The sequence below is a fragment of the Callorhinus ursinus genome, unplaced genomic scaffold, assembly GCF_003265705.2.
Source record: "Callorhinus ursinus isolate GAN/ISIS: 27379988/994484 unplaced genomic scaffold, GSC_fseal_2.0 scaffold50, whole genome shotgun sequence".
Taxonomy (NCBI): Eukaryota; Metazoa; Chordata; class Mammalia; order Carnivora; family Otariidae; genus Callorhinus; species Callorhinus ursinus.
Genome location: NW_027397112.1, coordinates 196,314 through 213,888, shown reverse-complemented (window position 1 = coordinate 213,888; position 17,575 = coordinate 196,314). Strand labels below are relative to the sequence as shown.

The window sequence follows — 17,575 nt, the reverse complement described above, 5'->3', positions numbered from 1 at the left end:
GGGAAGAGATTTTCTTCTACAGACCCTGATCAGAGAAGAACTAACTCATGCCCAAAGTGTCCAAATGAACAGTAACGGCTTGTGGGGAAGTGTGTGTGCGCGTGCACCAAAGACTCAGTGGGGATGGAAAGAGGCAGGTGCAGGCCCCGAGGAAAATTCAGGAGGGACGAGCTATGCAGGGATCTGGAAGAAAAAAGGGGTCTCAAAGAGTGGAAATGACAGACGAGCAGCTCACCTAGTGACCTGGAATATCCTGAGGAAGTTCAGCTCCCAGAACGTTCCTGAGGAAGCAGGGTTCCCACTCACTTTCTGGACTCTTGGGGAGCAGTGGAAGCCCACCGATGGTTGACCCTTTCACCACCACCACCCCTCCCCTGCCAGTGGACTTGACCCTGCACCCCAGCTCTAGGCTGTGTGTGTGCAGAGGGGAAGCAGCCAAGACCTCTCAGTCTGAGTCTCTCACCTTTGATGGGTGACGGGTAGAGATGGAGAAACCCCCCACCCCCATCAAGGAGAGAAGGAAAGGACCCGATAAGTTAAGGGGTCTAGAGCGTGTGGCCGGTGAGTGGCACGTCATAAATTGCCACAAGCCCTGCTTGGGGAGGAGCCCCCAGCTGGACAGGTGTCCACTGGGCGGAGTTGGGGACACAGAAAGGACCCCTGGCCCTGCATCCAGCTGTGACTCTTTCCCAGAACAAGCCACTGGTGTTCCCTCCTCCAGCTATGGGCACCACCCGGCTCCCCGCCATTGCAGGGAGGCCAGGTGCTGATGAACGAATGTACTGGAAATGTCTTAGTAGCTCCAAACGCCGTGCAGATGTTAGCAGCTGCCTCCGTCCAAGTGCAGGAGCCACACGGTGCTTCCTGTTCCACGGGTCCTTCCATACACCAGCCATTCTTTTGGGACACGCATGATGAGATAGACAAGATGCTTTTAACTTTTTACATTCAGAAGTGTATTTTCACATGTTAACTCTGGGTGGTTCAGCTCCTAGGCTCCCCAGAGAGTCCCGAGTGTGTGTCCTCAGGCCAGGGGAGGGGACAGGATGGGGCCAGCCCCAGAACCACAGGGCTCCCCCCCACCCCGTTCCTTGGGGGCAGGTCTCAGGAGGAAAGGCCAGGCTGGGAGCCCAGCCGAGGAGCCCAAGTTGGATGAGGAAGCCCCATTCATGCAGCCTGCACACTGAGTCATGGTCATCAGACAATCACGCTGCGCCCCCCTCCCCTACTGGGGTGCCGTGGCAGGGCTTAACCCTTCCCTCCCAAGTTGCTCCAGTTCCCCTCCCTGGGGCCTCACCCCGAGGCTGGCCCACTCTCTAGCTATCTCCTGACCCCTTGGGGTGAGGGGGGTCTCCGGCTGCTGCCCCCTCCCGTGCCTAGTGCAGAAGCCCCTCATGGTCAGCGTCCCCCAGTGTGCAAATCAGTCAGTCCCGCCCCAGCTTGTGTCCCGGTTTCTTGCCCTGGGTTTCTCCGTACAAAGTGGCAAACCAGAACTAATTGAAGTCACTGTGCTGAGGACAGAGGCTGGAGCCCCAGCTCTGATGTGGAGCTGTGGGCACGGTGGTGGCTCGGTGTTGGGCAGGGCGGGGAGGGGGTGGCTGCCGGGCGCTGTGGGCGTGCGGCTGACATGGGCAACTACTTTCCAGGCTCTGTCCGAGCAGGGGACTTGTGAGCAGAGCTCCCAGCAACTTCTGAAAGGGAGGTTGGCTCTCCCCAGCCCCCACCTGCCACGCACATGGGGACTTGCAGTGTTAATTAGGGACAGGAAAATAATTGCCTATTAGAGGTTGGCAGGTGACATGGGGCGGGGGGCGGTTCTGCTGGTTGGGCTACTGCTCCCTCCTCCCTCCAGCACATCCTTCCTCCTCCCCTCCGCTCCCCAACTTCCTCCTTTCCTTCCCTGCTCCCCCCCTCCCCCACCAGGCCTGCCCCATCCTTGTCACCCAGCACCCGAGGGCAGAGACCTGAGGTGAACTGCTAACCAAAGGGCCCCTGCATTTGGGTTTCGCAGGCCTGGCCTCTCTCAGGCGGGACGTGCACCTCCTTGAGGCCAGCTGCGCAGCTGGGGAGGCTGTGCCCTCGGGCCTGGGCTCACGGGGGGCCGAGTGGGCTCTGAGAGTGTGAAGTAGGGGAGTCACTACACAGACGGAGGGTGGCGACTGGCCGTGGTTTGGGGAGGACTGAGACGGCACCAACCCATGTCTAGACCACTCTTGGCGGTCCTTCCTTGCCAGGTGGGGACACGTGCTAGAGTCGCGGCTTTTCCTGTTTGGGGAAAGCCTGGGACTGTCCAGACCAGTTGGAAGCCAAGGGTAGCTGGGAGGAGGTCTGCATGTGAACCACTCTAGTGTATACAAAAGGTCTGTCTGGCTTTTTGTTGCTTTTTTTTTTTTTTTTTCATTAGGAACAACTTACAGGGAAGTGCACTCTTTTTTTTTTTTAAGATTTTATTTATTCGAGAGAGAGAGTGAGTGGGATGGAGGGGCAGAGGGAGAGGGAGAAGCAGACTCCCTCCTGAGCATTGAGCCCGATGCGGGGCTCCACCCCAGGACCCTGGGATCACGACCTGAGCCGAAGGCAGACGCTTAACCGGCTGAGCCACCCAGGCGTCCCCAGAAGGTGCATCAGTTTTAAGTGTGCACCTGAATACGTGCATGAGAGAGGCCATCCTGACAGAGTATTCCTGACCCCCCAGGAACCCCTCCCACTCCTCAGTCTGTCCCCTCGCAGAGGTGTTTCCTGTGCCCACCTGTCACTGTAGGTGCACTTCTCTGACGGCGCTACATGTCTGCCATTTGGCGTGGCTTTCTTCCTGTGGCTGCGTGGTATTCCAGCTTCTGACCACAGAACGTTGTATGTACCTGTTCTATTGTTGGTGGTCACTCGTCTTGTCTCTGCTCTGTGGCTGTTACCAGTGTATTGAGCTGCTGGGGACATTCGTTTGCATATCCTGGGGCGGGGACACGGGCCTCCTTTCTGTAAGGTAAATGACCAGGCGGGCCTTACTGGCTCGTGGGGTAGGTGCGTCGTGCAGCGGTTGGCAGATTGGTCAGGGCAACCCAGGGTTTTAGCATAGGGGCCTTGAGGGCCTGCACGAGGGTGGCCAAGACACAGCATGGCATGTCAGTCCCCTCCTCAGTCAGAGGAGGCCCTGGAGAGTGGCGCTCTGCTAAAGGAGTCTTTGAAGAAAAGCTTAAGCTGCTGGAAAAGGTTTGGGAAAGCCTGTGGACACTCATTATCGCCCCCCAGACTTGTGGGATACCGATTTCCTGCGATCATCTCTAGACACCCTTCTGATTCGCTAGGGCCCAGAACGAGGCTTGAGACCCTGCATCTCTCTTTTTTTTTTTTTTTTTAAAGATTTTATTTATTTGACAGAGAGAGACACAGCGACAGAGGGAACACAAGCAGGGGGAGTGGGAGAGGGAGAAGCAGGCTTCCTGCCGAGCAGAGAGCCCGATGCGGGGCTCGGTCCCAGGACCCTGGGATCATGACCTGAGCCGAAGGCAGATGCTTAACGACCGAGCCACCCAGGCGCCCTGCGACCCTGCATTTCTAACAAGAGTCTGCATTTTAAGAGATGTCCATATTGTGCCGGGTTGGTAAACTTCACTTTGAGCAGCGAGCCCCTAACACCCGTCCTTCCTGGCCTGGGGCTCCAGGGCCCTCCGGTGAGAGAGCAAGGGCTGAGGGCGGGAAGGTAGCAGCTCCTTTCCACCCTCTGAGCAGAGTGGGGGTGCCTAGTGGTCCAGGCCAAGAGCACCAGCCCGGCCAGGCCATGAGGCCATCGGGGACACTTCAGCTGGGCTGATGTGTTCGGGTCACTAGGGCATCCATGCTGCTGGAGGTGGGAGACGAGTGGGGAGCGAGTTCCTACAGTACCTGCGACGTGTTTGTCCCAGGTGGTGGTGAAGCCACACCGTGGCACCTCCACCATCCCCACTCCCAAATGAGCCACCTCCTGACCTCTTCTGGTCTATCCCCACCAATTTGGCCATTTGTCCATGAGGCTCAGAAGCCTGCAGGTCCAGGCGACCAGAGGAGCAGGTTGAATCAAGGGTGCAAAGGCCAACTCGAGCCCTCACAGACCTGGTGAGACAGGGCAGACCCAGCAGGTGCCTCACCACTGTGAGGCTCCCCACCCCACCTCCCCTTCCCCCGAAGATGGCCCTGGCGTGAGGACTGCAGAGCCCCCCAGCCTCTGTTTGTCAGTGTTGTCTCCTCTGTGTGCGCATGGTCCGTCACAGTCTGGTCTCTCCCTTAGACCAGGAGGTCCCGGCATCTACCTGAGTCTGCTGGTCGCCACCACCAGCACTAGGGTTCCCTGAAACCGGCTCCCACCCCAACAGCCCAGACTAGAGTGCTGGGGGCTCTGGACCGGGCACTACCAAGGGGACATGTGGGGAGCAGGGTGAGGCTGGCTGTCAGCTCAGGAGCCTGACTGACGGCCAGGTCCAGCCCTGGCTGGCGGCCACCGATCCTAGTGCCATCTGGTGTCCATCTGGCTGAATCGAGAGACTGGAGGGCAAGGAGGGGGTTGCCTCTGGGCCTCCTAACAGACAGCAGCTCGCTTTGCAGGGCCCCGAGGTGCTCGGCTGACCTGAGACGGCACCTTCTGCCCCCTTCAGAATTTGAGACTGGGGGACGGCTCTCCCTTTCTGGCTGCAGTGAAAGGGACCCCACGGTGCATGTTCTGACTCCCCCCCCCCCCTCGCCCCCGCCGCTCCTGCCCCTCCAGCACAGAGCTGGCTTCTTGTGTCTCTGGAGGGACCCCAGCATCTAGAACAAGGCTCGGAGGAAGCGGGTGCACCAGGCATCCCTTCCTGGCCCTGTCCCAGGTTCCTCTCAGCTTCCAAAACATCCTGCCCAAAGCCGGTGTCCTCCAGGAGGCCACGGCCCTCGGATCCTCGTGGCTGTCCCTCCCCTTGTCTGTCCCCCTAGCCACGCAGCTCATCACCCATAGCCCCCACTGCCGGCTGGCGGTTCCTGCCTTGTCTCTTGAACGGCTCAGAGTAGCTCATCAGGCAGGGCCTGGTCCGTAACTTCATGCAGGCGTGTAAGCCACCAACCGGGGCACAGCCTGAAGCTGCTCCTTCTCCCTCACCTCTGCTGCCCACACTGCATCCACTGTTCTCCTGCCCCTGCCCGCCCTGCCCACGTCGAAGCACCTTCTGCCCCGGCGCCCCCGCCCAGCCTGAGCGCCGGGCCCTGTGCGTGTGGGGTTGGGGCCTCAACCATGGGAGGAGGGAGGAAGGCAGAAGAGGGATGGAGGCCCCCCACAGCCCCAGTGGGAGCTCAGGACCCCAGGACAGGGTGCTTCTCGATCCCCTCCACGGGACCAAGTGCTGACACTGGGCCTTTCCTCTTCAGTCACTGCTGTTCCTGGGGCTGGTGGCCGCCATCTGCCTGGGCCTGAACCTCATTGTCCTCACGGCTTACATGGTCTGCGTGTGCTGCTGCCGGCAGGACGAGGCTGTGCAGACCAAGCAGCGCAACTCCTGCTGCGTCACCTGGACGGCGGTGGTGGCCGGGCTCGTCTGCTGGTGAGTGTCCCTCTGCACTGGGCTCAGGGGGTGGCTCCGGGGGTTCTCCGGTGCCCACAGCGGGGAAAGTCAGCTTGTGGGGGCCTGACTGTCTGGGTCTTCCTGGCGGTTAGCCCCTGGCCCATGACACCCCTTCCTCTCCCTCTACCACCAGCCCTCCCCCCCCCACCCACCCAACCCCAAGTGCTTCCTCTGCTGTGTGGCCACATTCTTCTGACCAAGCTCCGGGTACCATCGTGGCAGAGGCTTTCCCAGGGCAAAAGCTGTCCCTTTCCTTGCCCAGCAACAGGGGTCAGATGCACGGGGTGGTGACGGGGGTCCAGCCAGTGCCTCTGCCCTGGTGCAGTCCTGTTCAGCCTGGCGGGGGCATGCCTGGCAGCCCCGGACAGCATTCCTGGACAGAGGGGGCATCTGCTGTTTGCATCGTGGGGCCTTCCCAGCTGCTCTGCGAGGTCAGAGGAAATTTGACTGCAGTCTACATCAATTCCATTCTTCTCAAGAGATCCATAGCTCTTAGTGCCATCCGCTGGGCCTTCTGTGCTTAGGACGGCGAATGAGGGTTCCCACCCCCGTGCAAGAGCCCACATTGCCCGGGCGGTACCCACACGCTTGCTGGCTCTGGTTTTGGGAGGTGGTTGTATTGTTCTTGTTCTCATGTCTACGGAGGTTTTTCCAAAAGCCTCGGATCCAGCCTGAGATGCTCCTGGGGGTGGTCACTCTCGAAGGGTAGAGACCCTCCTTGCTAAGTGTCCCGTCGCATCCAAGATCCCGCAGCGGGACTCGGCCCTCTGTCTGGGCAGCAGGATGAGAGGCAGGCGGGGCACAGCGGTGCTGGGAGTGAGGATGCCTGGGCTGTTAGCCTCACTTCGCTCCTGTGGTTTCTTCTCTGTTACAGCATGCTCACATCCCGTCCTGCCTGCAGCGTCAGGGTCACCTAAGCCAAGATAGGAAGGAGCCAGAAGCAGGGTCGCAGTGATGCCAAAGCGCTGAGCGCTAGGGCTGCGGGGGGGGGGGGGGGGGGTGTGTCATGCCGCTGGGTCCTAAATCATAAACAGAAAGGAGAGAGTTCTAGCCCAAGTCAGGAGCTCAAAGACGAGTCTGACTCCCAGCAGAGAGGACCTCCCACGAAGTAGCTGGAATAACAGCCTCCTGCTGGGGGTGGCCCGGGAGACATGGGAGACAGTGAAGAAACCAGTAGTGCTTTCTGCACAGCAAGCCCTCTCTGCATGAACTCAGATTTCTTCAAAAAATGCTGCAAATGACAGAAGAGTACTTGGGAACAGTAAGAATGACTTTGAAGGGTCAGTTCCAGTAAGTAATAATTACCGGCCGTTTCAGGAAAACTCAAAACAGAAGGAACGCATGTGGCGTGATTCATTCTCTAAAATTCTGCCGGCTATTTGTGCCAGGCAAGCGAGAGCCCGCGGTAAGAAGCACAGGCACTGATTCTGCCTTCTTGTGGCTTTTGGAGAGTTGGAGAATCACACATTTGTTTGATTTGAGTAATTACAAACTAAAGAGTAAGTTTGGAGGAAAGGAACAAGCGTAAAGTCGATGGCCTACTGGAGTCGGGCATTCCTGGGTGATGGGCACCAAGATCCATAGGGTGACCAGGCAAAGGTGGGGGCAGGGTAGGAGAGATACTTCAGGCAGAAGAAAGAGGAGTGTGTGCAAAGGCCCTGTGGCAAGAGGGAGCATGGGACATTTTAAGGACCTGAAAGAAGCCAGTGTGGCTGGAGCAGAGAGGGGGTAAGGGGCTAGGGTAGGGGTGCTACAAGGGGTCTTGGGGATCAGCCGTAAGTGGAATGGTTGTCAGTCACCTTCGCTGGAGTTGTGCTCAGATCAGCATGAGTTGACGGGGAGAGTCAGGGAAGGGGAGTAGAAAAGGCCGAAGTAGAGGGAGACCAGGTGAGATTGGGGGGATTGGGAGGGCGTGTTAGCTCTGATAGTAAGGATCCCGGAGAAGAGGGGAGATTCGATCCATAGAAGAAAGTCCCAACAGCAGGTTCCCCAAACGGCCAAAGGTACAGGAGGAGAGCTCCTTTTGCCCTTCTATTTGGGAGACAGAATTTTATACCTGGGAAAGATACTCTATCTTATGCCTCAAACAGAATGGTCTGTGTGGCCCAGGTGGGACCGATGACACCTGGAGGGAGCCGGGAGGCCCTCATTAAACAGCCGGGGCGATTTCTGGTCTTGGAAGACCAGGTGCCCTCCTGGGCCAGCTCCGATAAATCCAGACTAGGGGAAGGCAGAAAGTGAGAATACCTCCAGTCTCGAAAACAGGGCAAGGGTTGGAAAGGCTTTGGCTTGATGCTGAATCCTCAGAAAACACTAGATCATGACACAGAGAACTAGAGGAGAAGGTTATAAACACAAGGAGCAAACAAGAGGTATTTTTCAGAGCATAATAAAAATTTTTAAAAAATAATAAAGTCACTAAATAGAAAATCATAGAACTACAGTTCATCTCACGTACGAGCATCTCAGCTGGACGTGAGGTCCCCATGGGTGCTGTGGAGAAACACCAAATGGACAGTGGTGCACTTAAGTGGATTCAAAGCCAGTTGAACATTCTGGTTGAATGCACAGAATACATAGTGGGACACCAGAACGTAGCCAGTGCGTGTGCATGTCTGTGTTATACACAAGAAGCACGGAAGAACCTCGTTTTAAAATAAATGCACATGCTCAGAGCACGTGGCTACAGTGGCGCGGAGGAGGGGTGCTTACCTACTCTGATAACAGGCACTCTGGGTGACTCTGTCCTGCGCTCCACGAACCACTTCTCGAGAAACACTGAGCTCGGGGCCCAAGCCCACTGTGGGAGAAGATTTCTCTAAAATCTCCTGGGGGTTCCATCCTAGAGCCTTCCTCTTGAACAAAAAAAGAAAACATGCAAGTGTGTGTGCACGTGTGCATTCATCTCTGCCCCCCTCCGAAGTTAGTGTTCTGGGTGAAGAGTCAGGAGGCGGCTTAGTGAGCCTCCAGATGCATGTCCCCTCCCGCCCCCCGGCCCCGGTGGCGCGCGTCAGATGAAATACAGCAGATGATGTAGGCGAGATTCGAGATGATTTGTCCAGGCTGGAATGTTGGATGAAAACCAACCCGATGCAGTTTCACAGGGATAGATTTAAAAGTTCTGCTTTTGCTTAAAACAAAACAAAAATGAGTGCAGCGCTACAGGAAGGAGGACAGGCTGGGCTTGGCAGCAGTTCCTGTGAGGAGACCCAGGGGTGTTGTAGACCATGGGGTCAGCAGGGCGGAGAGGGGGTGCCAGGGCTTAGCCCCCAGTGCTCAGAGCTGGATGGACACCTGGCCATGGGGGCCTCACCCAGAGTGACAGTGACCGACTGGAGGAAGGTTTGAACCTGGTGGACAGCGATGACAGGGACCGCGGTCTGAAGGGCACACGTGTGACTTAGAGAGCAGGAGGGAAGGGGGACAGGGAGCCACATTCTGTCGTCTGAGGGGCATCCCGCAGAATTTGAGGCTTCTTTTGGGATGCCCCCAAAGACAGTCAAGAACCAGGAGGTAGGCTTCAGCTCCTTGGAGGAAAGAACTTTCTACCAGTATGGCAGGCCAACCTCATGGGTGGTGTGGGGAAGCAGGGGGAAAGGGTAGAGAATGGAGGGGGAGTCCCCAGCTCCTGGAGGTTTCAGGAGAGACCTCGGTGGTCCCCGCGCCTCCCATTGACAGTCACCTGGGGAGCTGGTGAAGGTACAGGTCCCAGACCTACTGCAGCAGAATCCCAAAGGCCCCGCCAGCGGTCTCCCCCACCTTCGGAGGTGCTGGACTAGAAAACAGGAGTATTATTCCCAGCCCAAAAGAAATGTGCTGTAGAGCTAGTCACCCAGGCCAGGGACAAGGTGGCCATGAACCTTCACCCCTACCCCCTGGGTCACCTGCCAGAGCTCCCTCCCCTCCCATACCCCCAGGACAGAGCTCCTTAGTCAAAAACCCACTTTTCGATGGATGTTTATGGCAGCTTTATGCATAATCACCAAAACTTGGAAGCAACCAAGATGCCCTTCAGTAGACGAATGGGTAAATAAACTGTGGTCCATCCAGACAGTGGAATATTATTCAGCGCTAAAAAGAAATGAGCTATTTGGCCATGAAAAGATATGGAGGAACCTCAAATGCATATTACTCAGTGAAAGACACCAGTCTGAAAAGGCTCCATACTATGATTCCAACCATCTGACATTCTGGGAAAGGCAAAACTCTGGAGGCAGTGGAAAGATCAGGGGTTGTGGGAGAGGGAGGGATGGAAAGGTGGAGCACAGATTTTTAGAGCAGCAAAACTACTCTAGGATACTCTAACGGTGGATGGGTGCCACACACTTGCCCAAACCCACAGAATGTACCGGACCAGGAGTGATCCTTAGGGTGAACCACAGACTCTGGGTGATAATGACGTGTCCGTGAAGGTGTATCAAGGTACCAAATGTACCGGTGTGGTGAGGAATGGTGGGAACGGAGGCGGCTGTTAGGGCGGCAGGGAGTGTATGGGAAATCGCTATACCTCTGCTCAACTTTGCTGTGAATCTAAAACTGCTCTAGGGGTGCCTGGGTGGCTCAGTCAGTTAAGCATCCGACCCTTCATCTCAGCTCAGGTCTTGATCTCAGGACTGTAAGTTCAAGCCCTGCACTGGGCATGCTGAGCATGCAGCCCACTTAAAATAAAAAATAAAATAAAACTGCTCTAAAATATACTGTATTTAGAACAACAACGAGCAACTTTCTCTTCTGCGTGTCACTTCTAACTTTGGGGTCTTGCCTGTAGTGCTGCAGTGGGCGTTGGTTTCTATGGAAACAGTGAGACAAACGACGGGGTGTACCAGCTGATCTACTCCTTGGACAACGCGAACCACACCTTCTCCGGGATAGACGAACTGGTAAGGCGCACGGGCAGCAGTGGGCCGGGCCGGCACAGCCCGTGAGGTCAGTGTGCTCAGAACAAGGGCCCCAGTCACCTCCCAACCAGCTTGGCCCCGGGGTGGGGTGGGGGAGTGGACTGCCCTTGAGGTTGCAATTGGTCCTGCTGGGAGTAAACAGGCGATTTCTGCTCTTCAGGCAGGGAGGGGTGGCGAGGACAGGGCTGAGGACCAAAGGGGAAAGTCGGACTGGGTCCTGGGGGGACCTGGGAGCGGCCATGGAATCCAGCTGTGTGGACTTGGGGAGGGCCGAGCACTTCCCCATTCGTCCCGGGGGAGCCTGAATGTGGAAAATCAGCCCCACGGTGCGTTCTGTTCACGTCACGGCTACATATGGAGTATCATGGGGTCCAGACAACGTCAAGGTGCAAAAGTCTTCAAAACCAAGTGAAACACCCTGAGGGGTGGTGCGGCGAGGTGTCGTCCGGGCTCTGGCTCCCGGCTGGGGGCTCAGGGCGGAGGATTGTGCCGGCTGGCCAGAGGGACCAAGTGGTGGGGATTGGGGTTTTCTCAAACACTGACCTTGGCCCCCCCCAGGTGCTTGTCACCTTCGCCATCAGCAGCAGGTGTTTTTGGCCTGTTTCCAGGTAGACCCTGTGCCTACAGGAGCTGGGCTCCAATGGAAAAGGCAAAGGGCAGTTTTCAGGGAAGCCGGTCCTTGGACATCCACACTGTTTCCCGTTCCTTCTGGACCAGTTCCCCAGCCAGGGGGAGGGGGAGGGGGGCCTCAGCAAATGGCCAGTTTGTGTCATTGGGCAGCCTCAAGCACAGAATCCAGCCCCAGCCAGAGCATTTGGACATTGCCCTGGTACGTGCTAGAAGAGGATTCTGGAAGACAATTCGACCTCATTGCCCCCTCCTTCTCCCTAAGCTCCTCTAAGGCTTTAATCCGTCAGCAGTCCTGGAGTGGGGGTGGGGGGCACACCGTAAAGAGATAGTCCTGCTGCTCCTCAGCACCCAGGAAGGCTGCCGATGGGGCTCTGGCCTCAGAGAGAGCCCTTCTGGGGAGCGGAAGGTCACAGGCCAGACCGGGGCCCACCTGTCCTGCAGCACTTGTCTGCTGGTACCCATCACTGGGACACTGAGTCATGCAGACACTGGGCGGAGGCAGCTCTGCGGGGCGACGTGGGGGCGGCTGGGATGGGGGGCTGAGGGCAGCCTTGAGCCTGAATACAGCCTGAGCAGCCCTGGAGGCATGGGGGGACATACCCTCTGGGCGCCCCGCCCCACCTCTGCCCTCCGGGAAGGGGCTCTGACCTCTAGGCTCTGCCTCCCGCTCTCCCTCCACCCACCAGCACCAGACCCCCTAGAGGAGGAACCCAGCTCTGAAAGGAGAGAGTCCCCTGCCTGGGGAAGCCCCAGAGCCATGACCTGCACTGCTTACCTGGTGACCACCATAAGGAATGGCGCTTGTCTCCCCGAAGGACTAAGGAGAGAGAGAACCCCAGAGCCATCCTCATGGAAAGTTTGAGTTCTTTGTGTCCTATCCCAGGAGATGAGAATGTACAGAGAAACAACTAGAACAAGCCCCTAGGCTGGCCCATCCGCCGCAAGGGCTGAGTGCTCCAGGCCAGGTCTGGACATTCCAAAGCAAGCCCCACGTCTCCAAACTCTCCCATGTTCCCAAAGGGAAGGGTTCTATGTTTCCCTAGATGTCAGCCCCCTCATTATCTCTGCACCATTTCTGAAAGTCAGGAGTCCCAGGGTTTTGTGATGGTCCAGCCAGCTAGGAGCTGTCTCCCTCCTGGCGATCACCATGGCCTGCCTCCTCTGGGTGAGCCAGGCATTTTCCCTCCACAGAGAGGCAGGGCTCTGGGCCCTTGCTGGGACCTGTGAGGCCAGTTTGGGCCTCGGGGTGGGCACCCAACACTCTGGGTCCCAAGGGCTGCAAGGGAGGCAGCAGATTTTGGAGGGCTCCCCAGATCCCAGGGGTGAAGGCCAAACACCAGAGAAACGATGTTCGATGAGATAATGTCGGTGAGAGTGCCTGGTAATCTACAAAGTCCCCCCAAGTGGGGGTGACTCTGACATTCTGTAGGCCCTTACCAGAATTACTATCATTATATGTGTTCCTATAATCGCCCTGAAGGAGACAGGAGGCTTGGGCTGCTGGGGCGTGGGGAGGGCAGGACCCGGCAGACAGGTCAGAGTCAGGTGGGCCCTTCAGGGTTCCCCATCCTGGACCAGAAACCCCACCACCTGCCGCCTTGCACCCTGAGGGCCCCGGTGGGTGGGGGCCGCCGCTCCAGGCTCAGGCACGCCTGGCAGGGTTCTGGATCAGCTGCACACTTTGATTTGGGGGGTCAGAAAGGGTCATTTGGGAGTGCCAAGTGGGTCCTTTGTCTGGTCCACTGTCCCCCATCCACCTCCCCCCCATCCGTGAAGGGGGCCTGGGCTCTGGGGAGTGACTCAGGGGACCAGGCATACCTCTAACCCCTCAGGGTCTTGGTTTAAGATAAGGGCCTCAGGAGGTTGGCTAACTCAGATCTGAGCTACACCTTCCAGTGGCCAGCGTGGCTCCTCTGGGCTCTCCCGGGAGAGCCAACAGTAAGCCTGTGGGCAGCCCTTGGGTGAGGAATCTGGGGCACTGGGACGTTGCGTTCCTGTCGCAGGGTTGGAAGCTAATGTGTTCTGGAGCAAGAACCCGAACCCGGGTGTTCTGGTCTTCGCCCTTCCCTTCAGGATCTGAGATGGGGGCCCTCCCCAAACCGGCAGAGCCTCCACCACCCCTTTGTCCCCTGGTATGGCTGCCCTTCTAGAAAACCTCAGTAAGTGGAGAAGCTTCCTCCACACCTGGAGGTTTTCAAACTTGAGTGTGTATCCGAACCCCTGGAATGCCTGATAAACACAGATCGCTGGGCCCTCCCCAGAGTTTCTGGTTCTGTGGGTCTGGGACAGGACCACACTTGAAGGACCACTCTTCCATCCTGTGGGGACAAGAGCTTCCACACCTGCTTGCTCGCCCCACTCCCACCCCAGCCTGAGTCGCTGAGCTGTCCCTCTTGTGCACAGAGCTCTTCCCCAGGGGGAGAACTCTCCCCCATCTCCGGGGCCGCCCTGTCTCTTGGGGGCTCCGTGTAACCCTCTGAGGAACGGCGGTGGAGTGGGGAACAGGGTACTATAAGTAGATCAATGTTGTGGTTTTAGTGTGTGTGTGTTTGTTTCCTTGGGGAGGACCTCAGGAGGGAAAAAGAGGGCCTGGCAGAGGTTTATTGGCTTTCATTTTTTTTTCAAGGAGAGATTTAAGAAATGAAGTTAAAATTGTAGAGCTAGGGAAGGAGAAGTCGTCTTGCAGAAAAAGTTTACAGATCACTGTTAGCAGCCCTTTGCTCTAAAGTTCATCGTATATAATACAGGAATATAAAAAGATCCTGATCTCAGCACTTGGGAACAGTGCCTTTTGGAGCAATGGTCATAAAGCACTTATACACTGATCTTATTGAACTGAAGGGAGAGTTGATTGGGGTGATCGAGGACCTGCTTTTATATCTTTTTTTCTTCCGCGTGAAGCTAGAAGCGGCCCAACCTAGAGTATTTCTTAGTCCTTACCCAGCTTGGAAGAACTGAGAACAAGCCGGAAAATGGAACAAGCTGCTGACATTGAAAAAACAAAGCAAAACGGAACAAAGAGAACCATTCTCTTTTCTGGAACTGGGCACCCGCCGAGGAGTACAGATGTGAAAAGCCACAAAGTTGCCCTCGAGTCTCCCTAACGCACCAGCATTGGTCACAGGGAGTGTCATCTCATCGGCCTCTCACCAGGCTGTCCGTGGGAAGCTCCTGCCCTTCAGTGGCATTTTATCTTCCTTCCAGACCCAGGGGACGGTGAGCGCACACTCCTCCGCCTTCCAGCCGGTGGTACTGGTCAGTTTGGCGCGACAGTTTCGACAACAGAGCCTTTCCTCCCCTTGCTGCCAACACATGGGCTCCAAGCAGGCTTGGAGGGGCGAGCTTGGGGTTCCCAGGCCGCGTCCCGGGGTCCGGCGGGGACCCTGCGTCTGGGCTGTTTGGAAGCACCTTTCCAGGACCAGGCCCTCCTGGGGCTCCCTGTTGGAAAGCCAAGGACAGTCACTGCCTGCTTCCTTCCCTCTGTACCCTTGGAAAGAAAGTTGCTTCCTTCCTTCTGGAGTGCCCAGCTCCAGGCCCTTGCGGCCCAGCCAAGGGAGGGAGCCCATCCATCCACCTGGCAGGACGGCCGTGCAGAGGGGGGGGCGGCGTGAGCCCCCAGAGCAGGCGCTGATTTCCTCCTGCCACACGTCCAGGCTCTTCGGAGGCAGGATCGGTCCTTCTGTGTCATTTCAAAGTGTCATTGTTCAGGCTTCACGCAGGCTCCGGATGCCGGGAGCTGTTGCTAGGTCCACAACAGAGCCTTTCTCCTGGGAGGCGTTGAGAAATCCCATTGTGGGAACAGAAGGTCAGGCAGCAACAGAGGAACTTCGCTGTTAAACATTCTATCCCTCCGTCTGAAAAAGAATTTCTAATCCAAGGTGTTTCAGGTTTTAAGGAATCTTCAAGGAAGCAAAACAGATTCTCCTGTTTGTTTCCCCATCTGGGAGCCTGGGTCTTGGTTAAGACCAGATCGGGCCTGTGTCCTCCCCGCCCCCCCCCCTCGCCTCCCCCGGATGCTGGGGGACATCAGGGCCTCTGTCCTCCTGCAGCTTGCAGGCCTTCCCCTCCAGAGTTAAGAGATAGGATATGTACCACCCTGGCTTCCTTCCCCCATGGAGGCCAGATTCACAACCCCGGCCCTTCCACAGGTATCTGGAACCACCCAGAAGATGAAGGTGGACCTCGAGCAACACCTGGCCCGGCTCAGTGAGATCTTTGCCGCCCGGGGTGATTATATCCAGACGCTGAAGTTCGTGCAGCAGATGGCAGGCAATGTCATTGTCCAGCTCTCAGGGCTGCCGGTGTGGAGGGAGGTCACCACAGAGCTGACCGACCTGGCTGACCAGACTGGCTACGTGGAGTACTATAGGTGAGTGGCCAGAGGGTGGCCAGCGGGTCTGTCCCAGCCCGTGTCTTAGGGCCCAGGCAGGGCCTAAATGAGCCATTCCTGAGACAGAGGAGTCTGTGTGCTGAATGGTGGGCATGTAGAACTGCGTCCCTGTGCAGGCAGGCCCCAGAGACCCAGAAAGGGGCAAAGGAGCGGTGACGTGCCAAGACCCCAGTTGGAGAGGCTAAAGCTGGCCTCCAGGGACCCCTCCGTGACCAGCATCCGCCATGGCTGGTGCTGGGGCAGATGCTAGTGGTATACAGGGTTGGGGGGGGCAGGATTCCCTCCCCTGTAGACTCAGCCACAGGGGTGCAGGGGGTCAGGGGGACGGTGGCCTATTTGCCTGCATGGAGCGTCCCCTGATGGCAACTTTGTAGCAAACCCAGAGGTGCCCCAGCTTCACTTAGGTAGAAGCCTAAGGGACGGGAGGCTGAGGGGCACCACCCCACCTTTGCCATACTCAGAAATGCAAACTCACACCTCCATAACCTCTGGGAGTCTGTGTACATCTCCCCTGCCTCCCCATTCCCCAGACCCCATCCCAGGTGAAGGCGCTGGACACAGGTAAGCTGACCAGGGACCGGCTGCCTCCTTCCATGTGCAGGATCTGGTGAAGGTCGTTCTGGGGCGAGCCAAGGAAGGAGGCAGCAATCTGGGCTTTCGGGGCCTCCTGGCCAAAGGGGGACTTACCCTCCTGGAGTGCGGGTCTCTCTGCCGCCAGGGCCCAGCGCCTTGCACGGAGGGAGGGGGGCCTGGGGAGGAAAGGATAAATCAGTCCTGAAGAACAAGTATCAGCTCTTTGGACCCACCCCCTCCCCCAAATGCATGGTTCCCCTTCAAGCCATTAGCAAAGATCAGAGCCTTTACCAGCCCTGTTGCACAATTTACTCTGGTTTTCTGGATTCATTTCTCCTCGATGAGAAAACCCCACCCCAGGCTGACTAATAAGGACACAAAGGAAATGCTTCTGGTGGGACCCCAACTTGTCCAGGGCTCTCCCTTCCTCTCGGGGAGGATAAAGTTGGACCTTGGCAAGGGAAGCACATGAAGTCAGTCCCCAGCTCTGGCTGGCGCTCCCACCCCTCGGCTCTGCAGCCCATCCAGCCCCTGCATGCCCAGGATATCACGGATCCAGCTTCCCACCAGATTTTTTTTTTGCTCACGTTCAAAACTGCCTTTCTGCCTGGCAACAGAAACTCCCGACTCTGAGGACGGGCTGTGACTCGTGACCTAAAACAGTGGCATCTGATTAGTCCTGTGATCTGACGGCCGTTCATTGTCTGAGCACTTGGAACCTTGGTCCGGGGGGTCGGGGGCAGGTGGAAAGTGGGTGTCCGTGTTGACCCTGCCTTTCTCTGTGAATGGACCTGGAGCGGGACCGTGTATACTTAAGGACCTCACGTGGGCATTAGACACCAACAAAAATGAAATAAGTCAGAATTTACGTATTAAAGGGGACTTATTTTAGGGTGGTTTCATTAAAAATGGGAGGAAGGGTGGTGACAAAGCCTAACTGCTGTTTTAGTGTGGGTGACCAAGGGGTGCCCTCTGACCCCCTCCATCCCCAGCTCCCTTGTTCAGGCTGAGGCAGAAAAGGCCTAGTCCAAGGACCTTAGCACCCCTTGGCCCCTGAAAACCAGTGGGGTGTTCTGTGCCTTCCTCCATCTGCTGTCCCCTGGGCTGTCCTGGAACAGAGAGAGGCCTCATTCCTCAAGCTAACCAGCCTTAGGGGCTCCTCTGAACAGACTCCCCATCTTTGCCTTCCAGATGATTCTAGAACAGAGCCATTTAGCTAAGCTCATATTTTTTAGCCCTTGTATACAAGGCCCGGCTAACTATTGGAGGCAATAAAAAACCAAGCCTCTGCGAGAGGCTCATAAGGGGTGTGACCAAGGCACCCGCGGAGGCCGGATCCAGGAGAGCTTTGGGAGTAAGGGCCTGCACAGCTCCTGCTGGAGCCAAGTTCTTGGCTAGAAACACATCCTGGGTCATCACTGGGCTCTTGTGGGAAAACACATCCGCCTCGCAGAGCTGTTTCCAGGAACTCCTTACAACACGAGGTATGGAGGCAGAGAAAACGCATTGAAACACGATCA

At 57.1% G+C, this 17,575-nt stretch overlaps 1 protein-coding gene across 2 annotated transcripts in view; it reads left to right on the top strand.

The window, feature by feature from the left end:
* Window positions 1-17,575, top strand: part of TTYH2 (tweety family member 2) — a 37,462-nt gene that overhangs the window by 2,670 nt on the left and 17,217 nt on the right. The window contains exons 2-4 of one of the 2 annotated variants that reach the window (XM_025889924.2): window positions 5,371-5,543; window positions 10,333-10,444; window positions 15,241-15,461. In XM_025889924.2, the coding sequence (XP_025745709.1) occupies window positions 5,371-5,543; window positions 10,333-10,444; window positions 15,241-15,461 (506 nt within the window). Of the gene's footprint in view, window positions 1-5,370; window positions 5,544-10,332; window positions 10,445-14,236; window positions 14,348-15,240; window positions 15,462-17,575 lie in introns of those variants that run through there. The other variant, XM_073883169.1, reaches the window with a different exon arrangement.